Source organism: Erigeron canadensis, chromosome 1 (genome assembly GCF_010389155.1).
Source record: "Erigeron canadensis isolate Cc75 chromosome 1, C_canadensis_v1, whole genome shotgun sequence".
Classification (NCBI taxonomy): Eukaryota; Viridiplantae; Streptophyta; class Magnoliopsida; order Asterales; family Asteraceae; genus Erigeron; species Erigeron canadensis.
The window spans coordinates 41,559,629-41,574,843 of NC_057761.1; the positions used below are offsets into that span (position 1 = coordinate 41,559,629).

Here is a 15,215-nt window from a genome sequence, read left to right on the forward strand (position 1 = left end):
ATGATGTCATAAATAATTCACAACATTTTTAATTAAAAATAACTCACTAAATACTTATTTAAAGTTCTTAATCTTTTATTCCAAACAAAGAAATTTATTTTATATTGTATAATATCTTTTTATGTTTTGTTAATGCAATGAGTACTTTAATTTACAAATTATTTTGTTATTCAATTCACTATCTCCAAATTGATTTAGAATATATTAATAAAAAAATTACATGCATATTTTCTAATTTTATAATTTTAATGAAAACGCTCGGATTGAACCCGAGTAAATTCGCTAGTATATATATATATATGTAATTATGCCTCTTAAGTAGGATATATATGTAAAATTTTCATTTAAAGTTAATCAATTTACACTTTTTGGTTTTCATCATCAATTTACACTTTAACCCAATTTAAACATAATAATTTTCAAATTTTTGATTTTCCATTACCAATTTACATTTTAACCCAATTTAAATTTAAATATATATATATATATATAAAACTATATTGCATAATATCTATTTGAATAACATAATATAGTTAATTGTAGTATTATTGTTATAGTAATTGTTAAATATATAATTGAAAATAATGTTATATTTTAAATTAGTTATAGATTACTATGAATATAAAAATCAAAATAAGATCATATGGTCTTAAAAAGATTGCACACTTAATTCCGAATAAATTTACTTCCTAAAAAGTTGACGATTTGTTCACCATTGTTTCTTTTCTATTTTATTTTTAATTTTATGTTTATTTCTATTTTTATTTCTTTTAATAAATAATCTATATATATGAGATAAAATATTGTGAAAAATTATGGGAACGACACTTAGAATAAATCCTAAGTGGCAATGTTTAAAGATAGTTTTAACTTTGAATAAGGTTTTAGAAAGTTAAGATTTCTACTGTTTTAATATATATATATATATATAGATAGATACTTGCATACATATGCTCATCATTGTACACATGTGATCAATGACTAATCTCATAAAACATTCATTTATAAAAAACTTGCATACATATGCTCATCATTGTACACATGTGATCAACAACTAAATACATGAGACATTCGTTTACAAAATACTTGCATACATATATTCATCATAGTACTCATATGACCAACAACTAATCTCATGAAACATTCATTTATAAAATATTTGAATACATATGCTCATCATTGTACATATGTGATCAACTACTAATCTCATGAATCATTCATTTATAAAATACTTATATGCTCATCATAATGCACATGTGATCAACAATTTCATGAAACATTCGTTTATAAAATACTTGAATACCTATGTTTACCATTGTACACATGTGATCAACAACTAATCCTATGAAACATTTATCTATAAAATACTTACATATTGCTCATCATAACAATGTTCATACACATATGAAAAGTTGTAAAGTATACACATGAACAAACATAATATATTGAATAAGAACAAAATTGTACCATAGACTTTTTTTTAACAATAGTAAAATAATAAATTTAAAAAATACACATATGCGTATATATGAATGCACCAAGACGATTAAAAAAAAACAAGTAATATATAAACTCAAATATCTAAATAAATATAAAAAAAAAAAACCTTTAGGCGAGATGAGATCCACATCACAAACATACTGCTACTACAAAACTAAAATAAAACAAAAAGGAGTACATTTTGGATTGGAATAGTCAAACATGAAAGTGTGATGATTTCATATTGTTTCAAGATCAAGAATTCCTCATTGTTAACTTTCAGCGTCTCATCAAATTAATTCAATGGATTTATTACTCCTTATTGTTAACATCAAGATTTTTATTGTTCACTCCATATTATAGCCTTAATACTAGAATTTAAACCCATGTCCAACACTGGATACGGGGCTTATAATATAATCAGTATTATATTTTCATACATTTAATTCATAGAAGTTTATAATTTTGAATATATACAATAATTAATCTATTATGAAACTTTTAAAACCAGTTGTACTAATAATGTTATATTATTATGAAAAATAATTAAGAATTAAAATATAAAAATAATTGTGATCTTGTACTTGACATTCAAGTATATGTATTTGATCATGATGTTGACCCATAACACGAATAGGTTTATTTCAATCACTTGTTCTATGATAATTAGATAACAATTATGATTGTTTCCATAAATTTTGATATCAATTAGGACTCTTGATTTGAGTTTCAATTGTAACTTAAGAAAATTTAATATAAATACTATTTAAACTTTTTTAAAAAATTATCTCAAGTAGATGGGTAAAAATATATATATAAATGAAGTATTTAGGGGTAAAAAGTGTAAATTATTGTTTGAAAACAAAAAAGTGTAAAAGAATGAGACTTTTTTACAAATTAATATAAATACTAATATAATATTATATTTGGATGATGATTATTAGGTATTTTTATTTTTAGTTAATCTAAATAACGACATAAGCGATAGTCAATTTGATGAAATTGAACGATTTGATTGGTTAATAAGTCATTATTTCAACTGTCTTATAGTATATATTAAAATAACACCAGAATCCGTTTTCAATGTTATTTGATTTATTCTATTTTGTCATTTTTAATAGCAAACGATTGTAATTAATTTTTTGTTGACTAAATTACCCTTTTTCATTAATAAATTGATATTTAGATTTTTAGTTAATTATCAAAATACCATATTTATTTAAGCCATTGATCTAAAGATTTAAAGGTCATGATCATTTTAAAAGGTTCTTAAAAGTTTTTGACTTTTCAGAAGTTCTCAAAATAACTTTTGAAAGTTGTTCCAGCATATATAAGGCATAAGGCACGACCATAAGGCTGAGAAATCAGTTTTAAACCCTAGAAAACTCTTATATACAAAACCCTAGGTCAATTCTTCAATAACTAGTCGATTTCAGAGGATTTCGGAAGGGTTTTTGCTTGGTTTTCGATCCGTTAATCAACCCTACAGGTATTGTATCATCAATTGATTGTTGATTAAGTTTTAAAGTAGGTTTTGTCCCTGTAGATTCGACCATGAGGGCTAGGGTTGTTGGAAGTTGATGTTTTCGGTTAAAAACGACGTTTTCGTGAGTAAAATAATTAATAGAGTTGATTAACTATGTCAAGATGCAAACTTTAATGTTGAATAATGTTGTTTATATGTAAATAAGTGAATCTCAGGTGTTTAATTAGATACATGTGTGTTCAATTGTGTTTTTGAATCAAACGTTGCGGTTTCGAGTCGTTTTGATGATCAAAAAGAGGGATTCATTTATGTAATTGATTCAAGGATTAATTGATGTTTTCAAATGTTTAATTGGGACCTATTTGATGCCAATTTAATGGGTGTAATTTGTGGTGTAGGTTTGGGAACCATTCGGAAGGAGATTAAAGAAAAACAAAAAAAATGGTTTTGCTGGTCGGCACCCGAGGTGCGGCGCACCTGGGCTGGGTTTGAGTTTTCTGTTGTTTGGTGCGATGCACTTGCAAGTCTGGTGGTCGTTTAAGCTTGTTTTAATGCTCATTTGACCCATAGACCTTAGATATAAGTTATGATGATGTTTAGAGAGCTTGGAGATGTTCTTTAAGGTCCCGTTTATGCTACATGTCGATTATATGTGTGATAGGTAGTCGGGAACTCGAACAAGATATTTTAAAGTTGCTTATTGATCGTTGTGCTCGTCATCAGGTAAGATACATGACTTTACTCACGCTGGAGGCATAACAAAAGTAGTTTTCTTTAATTAACCTCTTAATCAGATTATCTTATGTGTCTTGGGTTATCCGGGTCATGCGGGAGGTTATATGGGAACATATGCATGTTGAAGTAGTTAATTATGTTGTGATGACGTTTAAAGTTGAAGTAATTATATGCATGCATAGTGTGATGATTACAACGATGTTTCCATGAAGTGTTTATGATATGTGTTGTTGAAATGATCTAAGTTGATATGTTGACGTTTAAAGTAAAAGTAAGTATGTGCATATAAAGTATGATGCTTATAATTACGATGCCATGATATGTTTGATGTGATGTTGATAAAGTCGTTGATATGCCTAAATGTTGATATGTGATGGCTTATATGTGCACTTAAGTATGAAATGCCTAGTTCACTAGATACACGAAGAAATGTTATGAGATGTGCACGTTAATGTGGTTATACGTTGAAGTAGGTCTGAAACTCATTAGGTAATGAATATACCTAAAGTTAAAGTAAAGTAAAGATGTTGATATGTGATTAGTTTAGGTGAAAGTGTAGCCTAAGCTAATATAAAGTAAAGTAAAGATGTTGATAAGTGATTGGTCTAGGTGAAAGTGTAGCCTAAGCTAATAAAGATAAGAAGTCTCGAGCATATGTTGTGTTAAGCTTAACCCGTGCTAGTTGAAAAGCTAGTGCGTACGTAGTCGCTTGAGTGGCTCCTTGCGGCATAGTTATCTTGATTTAGTATTTACTGGTGGACTTACTAACCACCAATGTTAAAGGCATGACGGGATACTAAAAAGTGGTCGCTTGAGTAACTTCTTGCAGCATAGTTATGTTGATCTAGTATTTCCGGGTGGAGTGACTAACCACCAATGTTAAAAGCATAACGCAATGCTTAAGTTGATTAAAGTTGATAAGTCGATACGTTGATTAAAGTTGATAAGTCGATACGTTGATTAAAGTTGATAAGACGATAAGTTGACATGTTGATAAGTCGATACGTTGATTAAAGTTGATCTAAGTTGATAAGATGATAAGTTGATTAGTTGATTAAGTTGCTTACATTGATTAATTTGATTATAAGTATGATGTATTGTTGATAGGCACAATTAGGAGTATATATCCTACATGTGCTATACATATATGTGCGATATGTTTAAGTGTGGTATGTAAGACGTGAGATGAAGTTGATTAAGCTGATTAAGTTGATAATAAGATCGATATATATGTGAAAGAAGTATATGTGCTTTACATTATGAGATCACAATGTGACCTGAGAATATGCGCTAATATGAATACGTGTGACAAGTTTATGTGTGATATGCCAAGATATGATATGAAGTTACGTTTAAGTGGTAAGTTTATGTTGATATGATATAAGATATTGATTAAGATGTGAGTATATGATGATATGATGTATATGTTGATATGAAATGTGATGCAATGTGGGAAAAGGGAAGTGTGGGTTGATCAATGATTGTTGTGGATGATATGTAATATGGTTGTATTTTGATAAGTAAAATATGACGAAGTTTTATGAAAGTAAAATGAAGAACGTTAAGTTTTATCAAAATGTGTGTATCTTACTTAGCTAATTTTATTAGCTAACACTTGCTTTTATGAAAATGTTATGTCCTTCAGGATAAGCAGGTTTGGCTATGAAAATATTAGATCGGTGAGATGGGTAGATGCAATAAAGATGACTAGCATAGTTTGTTGAATGCTTAGACTTCCCTTTTAGCCTTATGTCTTGGCTACTTTCATTTACGATTTATGAACATGTAATCATGGTAGCATTTATGTTGGTGCCATGACTTGGATTTCATTTATATTGTTTTGATGATGCACGTTAGTAACACCATTTTATAAAGGTACCATCCGGTTACGGATGGAGCAGTTTTAAAGTAATTATTTTCCGCTACTTTTTAAACGCCGTTTGGAAAAGTTTTTTTGAAATCCAAGTTTTTTGAAATGACGGGTGTTACATCTGGAAATATAAACAAACCCACCAGCCGCTCGCCAACAAAAAACGGTGAAAGAGGGCCACCAGAAAAAAACGTAACTGAGGGTTTTCTTGGTTCATTAAGGTCCGAAAATCTCATCTAGGTTTACTGATGGTTATTGATGGTTACTGATGGTAGTGATTGGTAGCGGGGCAAGGATGTCTTAGGTTGTGCTCCAGTAAGAGGGCAACGACAGCGGTGGGTGGTGGCCGTCGCGAATAAAAAAGAAAAAGGAAAAGAGAGTGTTGTTCTTTAGAGTTTTAAGAGAGAGAGGTCGAAGATGGCGGCTGTTGGTACTGTTACGAAGACTTTTCGACGATGAACAGGCAGTGGTGGCTGGATTATTCAAGGAAGAGACGAGAGAGAGGTATGATGGTTGGGTGTGTTTGGTTTGTTTTTTGAGGTGGTATAAGAAGGGGTTTTATCTAATAAATATACAAGTCAGCTTTTTTAAGTGACTTGTTAAGGTGGTGTGGCATTTGACGAAAGTTTGGTGTTAAAAATTAACGATGTTATCTTTATTGAGAAATTTTAAAAAATGAAATCCTTTTAATATATCAAAATTAAATAGGTTTCCCTTTTTAAGATTTTCAATAAAAATGTTATCTTTTTGTGGATTTTTCTCTAGTTTAAAATGCAAATTTGATTATTCATGCTTATTGATGTAAACTATTTAATTATTTATATTTTTCTACATAATTGCGTAGTGGGAATGAATATTTAACATAACATTACACATATTTGTATTCCGTAGAATATTTAAGACGTGTACGATTGATATATTTTATTGTAGTACGTGTACGTGTGTGTTAGAACTAGGCTTTGAACATCGAATCTATGACCCAATTATTAGAGATTGTTCTATATATATGCTACTCAACATCGATCTATGATATGATGCATATTGGGCATATTTCGTTGATTGTGCCTATTCGATCTATTGATGCGGTTCTCTTTATGTTTACCGATATGTTATGAATTTATAGATATGGGTCCAAAAGTTGCAACTTGTGTACACCCCAAAGTAACAACATATAATAGGGATAAGTGTCTGGAAATGTAATGAATTATGCACGAATGTTTATGTTATGTAATGAACTACTTGGATGTTTATTGTATGTAATGAACTTTCAAATCCAGGTTATTGGATGTATCTGACCAATCAAAAACTTACAAGTGACAGCTTATATGGTTGCCACATATACCCGGTTGCATCCAATAAATAGGATTTAAGAGTTCATTACATATAATAAACATCTAAGTAGTTCATTACGTAACATAAACATTCCTGTATAGTTCTTTACATTCTAGGTACTTATTACTCGTATAAAGTAAGTAAGGGGAAATTGTGGAATCAGTTTTTCATTGTTTTTTTCAATTCGTTGACGATTTTTGGTATTTTATTTTGGTTTCCTTGCCCGTTATTTTATGGAGAAAATCGGCTAGGTGATAATCGTTTTTTTTTATAACCCTATATTTGTAAGTTTGTAATGATCTGTACAGGATAAAAGACTTGCAAATTGTAGTCAGGCAATTGGTTAATTTGTCCATTTCATAGTTAAGCCTCGATCACTTACATATATATACGTGCATTAAAATGCTTAATAATGCAACGATCGATTTAGAAAACGACATTAGTTAAGTTGATGGCGGTAATCATGGTATATATATTTTTCCTTGTTCTGATGATCGATCATCTCATGCATAGCCCAAAATTCTTGATTGATTAGAGGACTAATTAACATTTTGTTCTTTGTTTATGTACAATGGCAATACAATTAAACTCGTAAGAAAGATGAAGCTGCATCAAATTATTTTCCTAACTAAGAATTATATACTAATTCAAAAAATCTTCTTTAATTAGTGAAGGTCGACGTTTGTGAAGAAAGTCTCTCTACAAAAACATCCAAAGCTTCCTTCATCCACCAACTCTGGCAAACTTCTCTTGCTTCTTCTACTTTCATCTGCAACAACAACATCATTTATTAATTTCATTCTATTAACTTTTTTCTATCTAAACTTTGGTTAATTAATTACTTAATTTTTCATGTATCCCTAGAAATGCTAAAGATTGGGCATGGTCATTATTTTATGTATGAAAAACATTAACATACTCTTTTGCATGGTTGGTCAATTTTAATCAAATCAATTACATATATATAATAATAACAACTTAATTGTAGATTTGTGGACTTACCCAAACTCTTTGCCTAAGGTTTTTCTCTGGCCAAAGCTCAAGTTGTTCGGCGACGAGCATTGGAAACATGTGTCCTTCACGGTATATACCTTGACTCTTGCTTTTAAAACTCCATTTTCCTAATTCACACTGCATTATTTTACATCATAAAAATTGATTAATCTCATGTACTTCATTTAAATCCAATGTAAATGTATAATATACAAGATATATAATTAATACTCGTATTAATAATAGTATTCGAACGTACCTCGACTATTCCAACAACACCAGCCTCTTCAAAACACTCTCGGGAAGCGGCTTCTTCAACAGATTCATCGAGCTCCCAACCACCCTGAAATTGTCAACGTATTTTTTTCTAGAATGTCAAATATATATTAAATTTATATTAATTAGCTAGGCATGGTATGTACATTGAATATATAATAATGAAGAAAATGTCTTGGGAAGACTTTGGAATAGTCCTTTTATTACACTATAATATATGCTTATTTTATTCAAATTAAGTGGTCTCCCTCCCTCTCTTTCTTCTTTTTCAACTACTATTCTAATAATCCAATTTAACAAATTAAATAAAAATGAGTTAGTAATATATATACCTTAGGAAACATCATAGCATGGCCCTTCTGCGAGCTGATAACGAGGACTTCAAGCTCACCATTTTCTGTTTTATATCTATATGGAATACATCTGCAATAATAATTGCAAAGAGAAAAAAAATTATTAACTTTGATTTTGAGATTTAAAAGTCAACGACAATAAAATAACTTGAGATTTCTATATATAGTTTTTGAAATTTCTCAAAGCATAGAGAAACAAGAAATGCTAGCTATATATGGCAAAGTTAAAATATATGTACGGAGAACGTAATTAAGTACCCGACAACAAGTCGACGACCCATGTCGTAACGTTGCAATTCTCGTCCAGTTCTAGAAACCAAACACATCATCTTCGATTTTTCGCTTAGTGTGCGTACGCCTGTTTATTCAAGAAATTATTTGAATCTTGAGAAGAAATTAAATAGACCAAGTTTGATGGACTTTTTCACTTGATTGATTTTTTGTGTGTGTGTGTGTGTTGTGTATAAATTTGTATGTAAAATGTAAATATGGATAAGAGAGAGTAATGAAGAAAGTATGGAGGGTGTTGGGGGTATATATAGAGAGGCATGGTGGGGGGTGTAAGTGTTAAAATAGAATAATTGAAGGTGGATGGTGGGCGCAAGTCACAATCAACAAACACTCACCGGTCTCCGTGTGCTTGCGTGGCCTTAACTAGAAAGAAAAAAAAAAAATACTACTCGATCGCGTCGTAATAATTACACACGTACTCAACAACAATCCACTTGTGTTAATTAACTTCCCGAGTTTATCACTTAATAAGGTCAAAATAAATATTTGTTGATGGATCTACGAACGTACACGCAAGCTAGTGATATATATAACTGAAGACTTCAGATCAATGGAGAGCTTATAATAAGAGGTAGACGTTAGCTCAATCACTTCTAATTAAACTTGTCAATTTGTCATTGAAAAAAAAAATATGAATCTTAAAGTTAAAGCTAACATATATACTCCTCTAATCTTAATTTAAATGTCCTAGTTTGGATTTTTGGGTTTTTTTATTTTAACTTAATTTGACCGTCAAAGTTGGAAAAAAAGACTTGAAAGTGAAACTAAGCAATTTTAATTGGGAATGAGAGCGTATATAAATCTAAGGTTAAATTTTGGCTTCAAACTCTTTTCGAGCTTATGTATCACGTGTTGGGCTAAGTAGTGATATACAAGCTAAAAATAATCATCAAATTAAAATTGGTATAAAGCTAGCTATCAGCTGCGATGATGTGCGTGGATATGTCGTTGAATGTGCGTGGTTCAACAATTATAAATCTAGCGTCATGTCCGAAGTTGAATGTGTGCATGATTGAAATGGTTGGATCGTCTGGATGATGTTGAAGCGATTATCATATCCGATATTCGTTTTGAGTTAATTAAATAGGAGGGCAGTAAGTAAATTTCTAATGCCAATTGCATTTCGTTGGAGCGGTTAAAGTATTAACTCGAGATTTAAGTGACTCAGGTTCAATCCTTATACTATTTGTTCTCCAGCACTATGTTTAATTAAGAAGATATATGACCGGCGGGGCTTTAACTACCATATGGATCCCAAGAGCGATCGGGTATTATCACCATGGGCTTTCAGGCGGGTGGTCTATTTTCCTGAAACATAGATTTGAGTGAGCTAAGGGCTCTATCCGTCTGTATTAATGAGGTCCGGGACTCTGGGCTATAGAAATGTCTCACACCGATTTTGTATAAATGGCATTCGAGTGGGCTGTAATTCTTGTTTTTTTCCAAAGGTAGCAGCAGATTAACGGCAAACACTTCTCATGTAGGTGCGTCCACGTTGGTTCGACTCTTGGTAATGCCTAATGAAAGGGTTTTCTCTAATGTGTTAGATGAGTATAGTGACAAGATTCGAACCTGAAATCCTCAGGAGAAAACCAAATTGCGTAAAACCTCTAACCACTCGGCTAACATTTCAAGTAGGCCTAATTAGGTTTGTGATAATTCATTTCAAGCAGGCCAAACTCACAATTTAGAGTGATGGTGAAGAAGCCAAATTCTCTAAATATATCGTTGTTTAGAAATGTTTAATAACATGATAAACGTGCAAGTTGATGTATCGAACATTACAACTTTCGTGCAACCAAATATATACTATATTATATAGATGACGAAAAACACTTTCCATCATTGTCGTTGACCAGAACTTATGTTGATACTCGTTCAATTTGAGGCTCTCGAACCTTTGAAATAGTGTATGTCATGGTCTACGCTACATATACGAAAGTTCATGTACGTAACATCTACTATATATTAGTATGTAACATTCGTGAACCGGAACTAAAAGATAACTTTCAAACAAATAGACTAACCGATCGATATATTAATGCGTGAACCACCAGAATTAAAAGTGGCTGGTTTTGATGAATACCAAAAGATAACTTTCAATCATTTTAGTCAATTTAAGAAAACAAAATAACTATAATCATCCAACATAATGCATGTTATTGACTTATATTGTTAACTAGAAGAAAAGTCTAAAACCAAAAATACACTTTTAAGCGATTCATAAAAACCCGTATATATGTGTGATAGACGCGTTCCAAAAATGAGAACCCGCACGTCTTTAATAAATTTTAATAGCCGAATCAATGAGTGAACCGAAGCCGAGTCTTTTATTCTTTGTTGCTTCCCCGCAAGTCTTCTCCCCATTTGTTACGGAGTATTTCTATTATGGCGGTTGGTTTTCCCTTTTTTTTTTTTTTAATATATATATATATATATTTTTATATACAATTCAAGTTAATGAAATCAATAGTAATTGATTGATTTATAACAAGTCTATATGTATAATAAGGCCGATGCTTATAGGCATCTTTCACCCGCATCTGGCAGCGTCCAACGCTGGCCGGGTGGAAGACCCTATTAGCACCGCCTGCGTCTGGCGTGCGTCCGGGAGCCGGCTTCCAAAGTTAGACGCGAGAAAGGTGAGTGATGTGAGGCCCGAAGTAAAAAAAAAACATAATTTTTATTTTTAATTCAAAAAACAAACGGCTACTTTATTTATTTGTTTTTTTTTCAAACCTCTATTTATTACCAACTTAACACTACCGTTTCAAATCACAACTTATCTCATTCTACTCCTTTTCATCTTTCATAAACCATTTTTCATAAACCATTCCATTCACAATGTTTAGAAGTGTGTGGACTCAACCAGGAAATCTTTGTTTGTCAAGGTGTTGGGTGTTGAGTAGATTGGACCCTGTTACGGATATGTGTGAAATGAATAATCCCGGCGAATCCTTTTGGGACGACGTTACTGAAATGTTCAACACGGACACCACTGGAGGACCACGAACCAAGGATCAATTAAAAGGTCACTGGAGCATGATTCAAAAGGAATGCAAACGGTTTGAGGCAATTTGGTCGCAGTTGATTGCACAAGTGAGGACTGGAGATGCTGAGCAATATTATGCAACGGCACATCAGATATATCGGGAGAAGCATGGGAGGGGCTTTAGATACGAGCACTGCTTCAGACAACTTATCTTTGTTCCTTTTTAATTGTTATGGGTTATGAAGTGAACTTTCGAGTTTGATTAAGTGTGGTTTAGTATTATTTTTTTTTTAAGTTTGTTTTAGCAGTTTGAATTGTGTGTTGTCTTTTACTATTGTAATGTTTTTTTTGTGTAATAAAATAAATCTACTTTATCATTTTATAAAAACATAAGTTTATTCATAATTTTAAAAACATTACAAACTTAATAAAGAGAAACATACAACATAATATTAAAAGAGCCTACTTATTTCTTCATCTCATAAACTCCTTTGGTAGTTTTGATGAACTCATTCAAGGTGATGACCGCACAAGCCACAACTTTTGAATCTTGTCGAACTTCCCCTGCAAATAAGTAAAGTATTGACACTCAAGATCAGTACAATTCTCCGTTTGTATATAATTGATTTGTTCTTGACACCAATTCTTTTTCGCTTGAAGTTTTGGACCAATTTCAACAAGTTCGTCTTTGAACATTTGGTGGTCGAGGATATCAGTTATGATACTGTCATCCACTTGATCGACAGTCATTAGTGGTTTTAGGTTAGGAGCATTTGATGAAGAAGCCATTGTAGATTTATAAAAGTTTGAGTTTTGAAATAAAATATCTGGTAAGGAGGTAGTTTTATAGCTAAAGTAAAAGACGCTCCTCCAACATTAAAAATTCAAAATAATTACAATTATAGTCCCTCCAACGTTGAATTCAAAAAATTTACAATTACAGTCCCTCAAACGGCCAAAAATTCGAAAACATTTACATTTCCAGTCCTTTAACGACTAGCTACATTGTCATTCTATAAATACCAACCCAGAGCATTAACCAGTTTCATCACCATTCCACTTGTGTTTAATCTACAAACTTGTTTCATTTGCTAACTCACTCACCATTCCAAATGGCTTCATCATCATCAAAGAAGAATGTTCACTGACCTCGTCTCACCGAAGAAAACACGAATCATGACCGATATCAAAGAGGACACCTCCTTCAAATTGAACTCTCAGGGGTCCTGGGTTACCTACGGAAGAAGAGACAACAATGCGAGCAACACGTTTAGGAAATAGAAGCACCATGCCACAAGGTCTCGAAACACGAAGAAACATATTCGTTGTTTCTGCAAGATGAGAGCAAAAAGGTCAAAAGGGTGATCGATAATGTTTTTAAGGCCGGTCACACGTTGACCGACCAATGCACTTGGGCCGAATCGTACCACGACAACTGCAGAGAAGACAAATCAACGTGGGAAGTCAAATGCCCAAAACACGACAAATGGTGGCTCAATGAAAGGGCTTACCGTGGATTGGAAAAAATGTCAATAAAAGATAACGACGACAAAGAGTAATCATATCATTATTATGTATTTCATGTTTTTATCAAGTACCGTCTTTTTATTTTTTGTATTATCTTTTATTTTTAAGTAATATAATGTGTTTTAATTATAATAAAATATTTTTGTTTAGTTTTGTGAAAAATAAAAATAAAATAATATAATAATGGATGAATAGTGTTAGAAGTGGGGTTATAAGGAGGGGTGTGTCTTGGTGCGTCTAGAAGAGAGACAAACTGATTAATAGTGTTATACGTAGGTTAAAAGTGGTTCCCTCCCCGATTTTGCTTCTCCTCCCCCCCCCCTAATGCTAGGAATGTCTCACCACCTCTCCCCACCCTTTTCTATTTAATTTCATTTCTATTTATTTTTAAAAACTAAAACATTTTATTTAATAATTTAAAACTAAAATACAATTAAAAAATAAAACAAACAACAAAATAAAACACCAAACTACAATATTAAACGAAACGATGACACAATATATAAATAAACTAGCGATCGATGCCCGGGATAAATGTGCGATGAATATGGTCAATGAGATCCATCCGAAGATCTTCGTGAACGTTTGGGTTCTGTATCTCTGCCGGTCGAGCATCTGATGGCTGTGGCGCAACCGGGGGGATCTGGAATATAATCAGGACTTATTGCATGGTCCTCGTCTTTTAAAATCATGTTGTGAAGAATACAACACGCATACATGATCTTACGGATGGGTGTTTCTTCCATTTGTCGTGCCGGTTCTCTAAGTATTTTCCTTTTTTTTTTATAATACCAAAAGCTCGCTCCACATCCTTCCATGCAGCCTCATGTGCCTTAGCAAATCGAATCCTTTTCTCACCGGTTGGATGGGAAATTGTTTTCACAAATATCGCATATCTTGGATAGATCCCATCTACGAGAAAATACGGGTAATTATATTCGGTTCCATTTACAGTGAAAGGAACCAGCGGGTCTGTGCCGTCTTCAAAGGCATTGAACAAAGGAGATTGGTTCAACACATTAAGGTCGTTGTTTGAACCGGCAACACCAAAGTATGCGTTCCAAATCCAACAATCCTGTGACGCCACTGCTTCAAGCGATATCGTCGACCCGTTATGATCACCTCGCGTGTACTGGCCACGCCAAGCCACTGTACAATTATCCCAAGCCCGGTGTGTACAATCAAGACTCCCTACGTAATATATATATATATATATATATATATACATTATTAAACCGAAATTATTAAACTACGTAATATATATATATACATATACATTATTAAACTACGTAATACATATATATATATATACATATACATAACCGTATATAAGTAAATATATACCTAACATGTCGGGAAAACCATGATAAGACGCATGATGATTCAAAATGCGTTGCGTATCATTACGCGTTGGCCTACGTAAATTTTCATGCCGGTATAATCTAATGACTCCATCACAAAAAGAATTAAGGGTGTCATACGACGATCTTTCTGACATATTTAAGTAATCATCTAAACTGTCGGGATTACTATCGTATGCTAACTGGCGAACGGTAGATGTGCACCTCTGTAAAGCCGAGAACTCCATTTTCCCACGACCGTCAACCCTCATTTGAAAATATTCAAAATTGCTTTCCAAATATGTAGTTATCTTTACAAACAATCGTCTACTCATCTGAAACCGTGTTCTAAAAAAATTCTCATCAAATTTCGGTTTCTCGGCAAAGTAATCTCGAACAAGACGGTCGTGCGTCTCGACACGATTGTCTCTGTATGTATATTTTCTTGAAGAGGAGGCAGTATCACGGAGATCTTGTTCAATCGCATAATGCGCCATTGCGAAAAGATTAATATATCATTCCGTCTCGTCGGATAAACTCG

General features: G+C 32.3%; 2 protein-coding genes across 2 annotated transcripts; both read right to left on the reverse strand.

Moving 5' to 3' along the window:
- Positions 1-7,433: 7,433 nt before the first annotated feature.
- Positions 7,434-9,029, reverse strand: LOC122584688 (nudix hydrolase 17, mitochondrial-like). Its single transcript, XM_043756735.1, has 5 exons — positions 8,783-9,029; positions 8,504-8,594; positions 8,155-8,238; positions 7,905-8,033; positions 7,434-7,671 (listed from the first exon to the last, which is right to left on the reverse strand). The coding sequence occupies exons 1-5, from the start codon at positions 8,851-8,853 to the stop codon at positions 7,564-7,566; spliced, it is 483 nt and encodes a 160-aa protein (XP_043612670.1). The 5' UTR covers positions 8,854-9,029; the 3' UTR covers positions 7,434-7,563.
- A 3,244-nt stretch (positions 9,030-12,273) lies between these two features.
- LOC122592661 lies at positions 12,274-15,171 on the reverse strand. Its single transcript, XM_043764948.1, has 4 exons — positions 14,679-15,171; positions 14,127-14,483; positions 13,043-13,138; positions 12,274-12,371 (listed from the first exon to the last, which is right to left on the reverse strand). The coding sequence occupies exons 1-4, from the start codon at positions 15,169-15,171 to the stop codon at positions 12,274-12,276; spliced, it is 1,044 nt and encodes a 347-aa protein (XP_043620883.1).
- Positions 15,172-15,215: the final 44 nt, after the last annotated feature.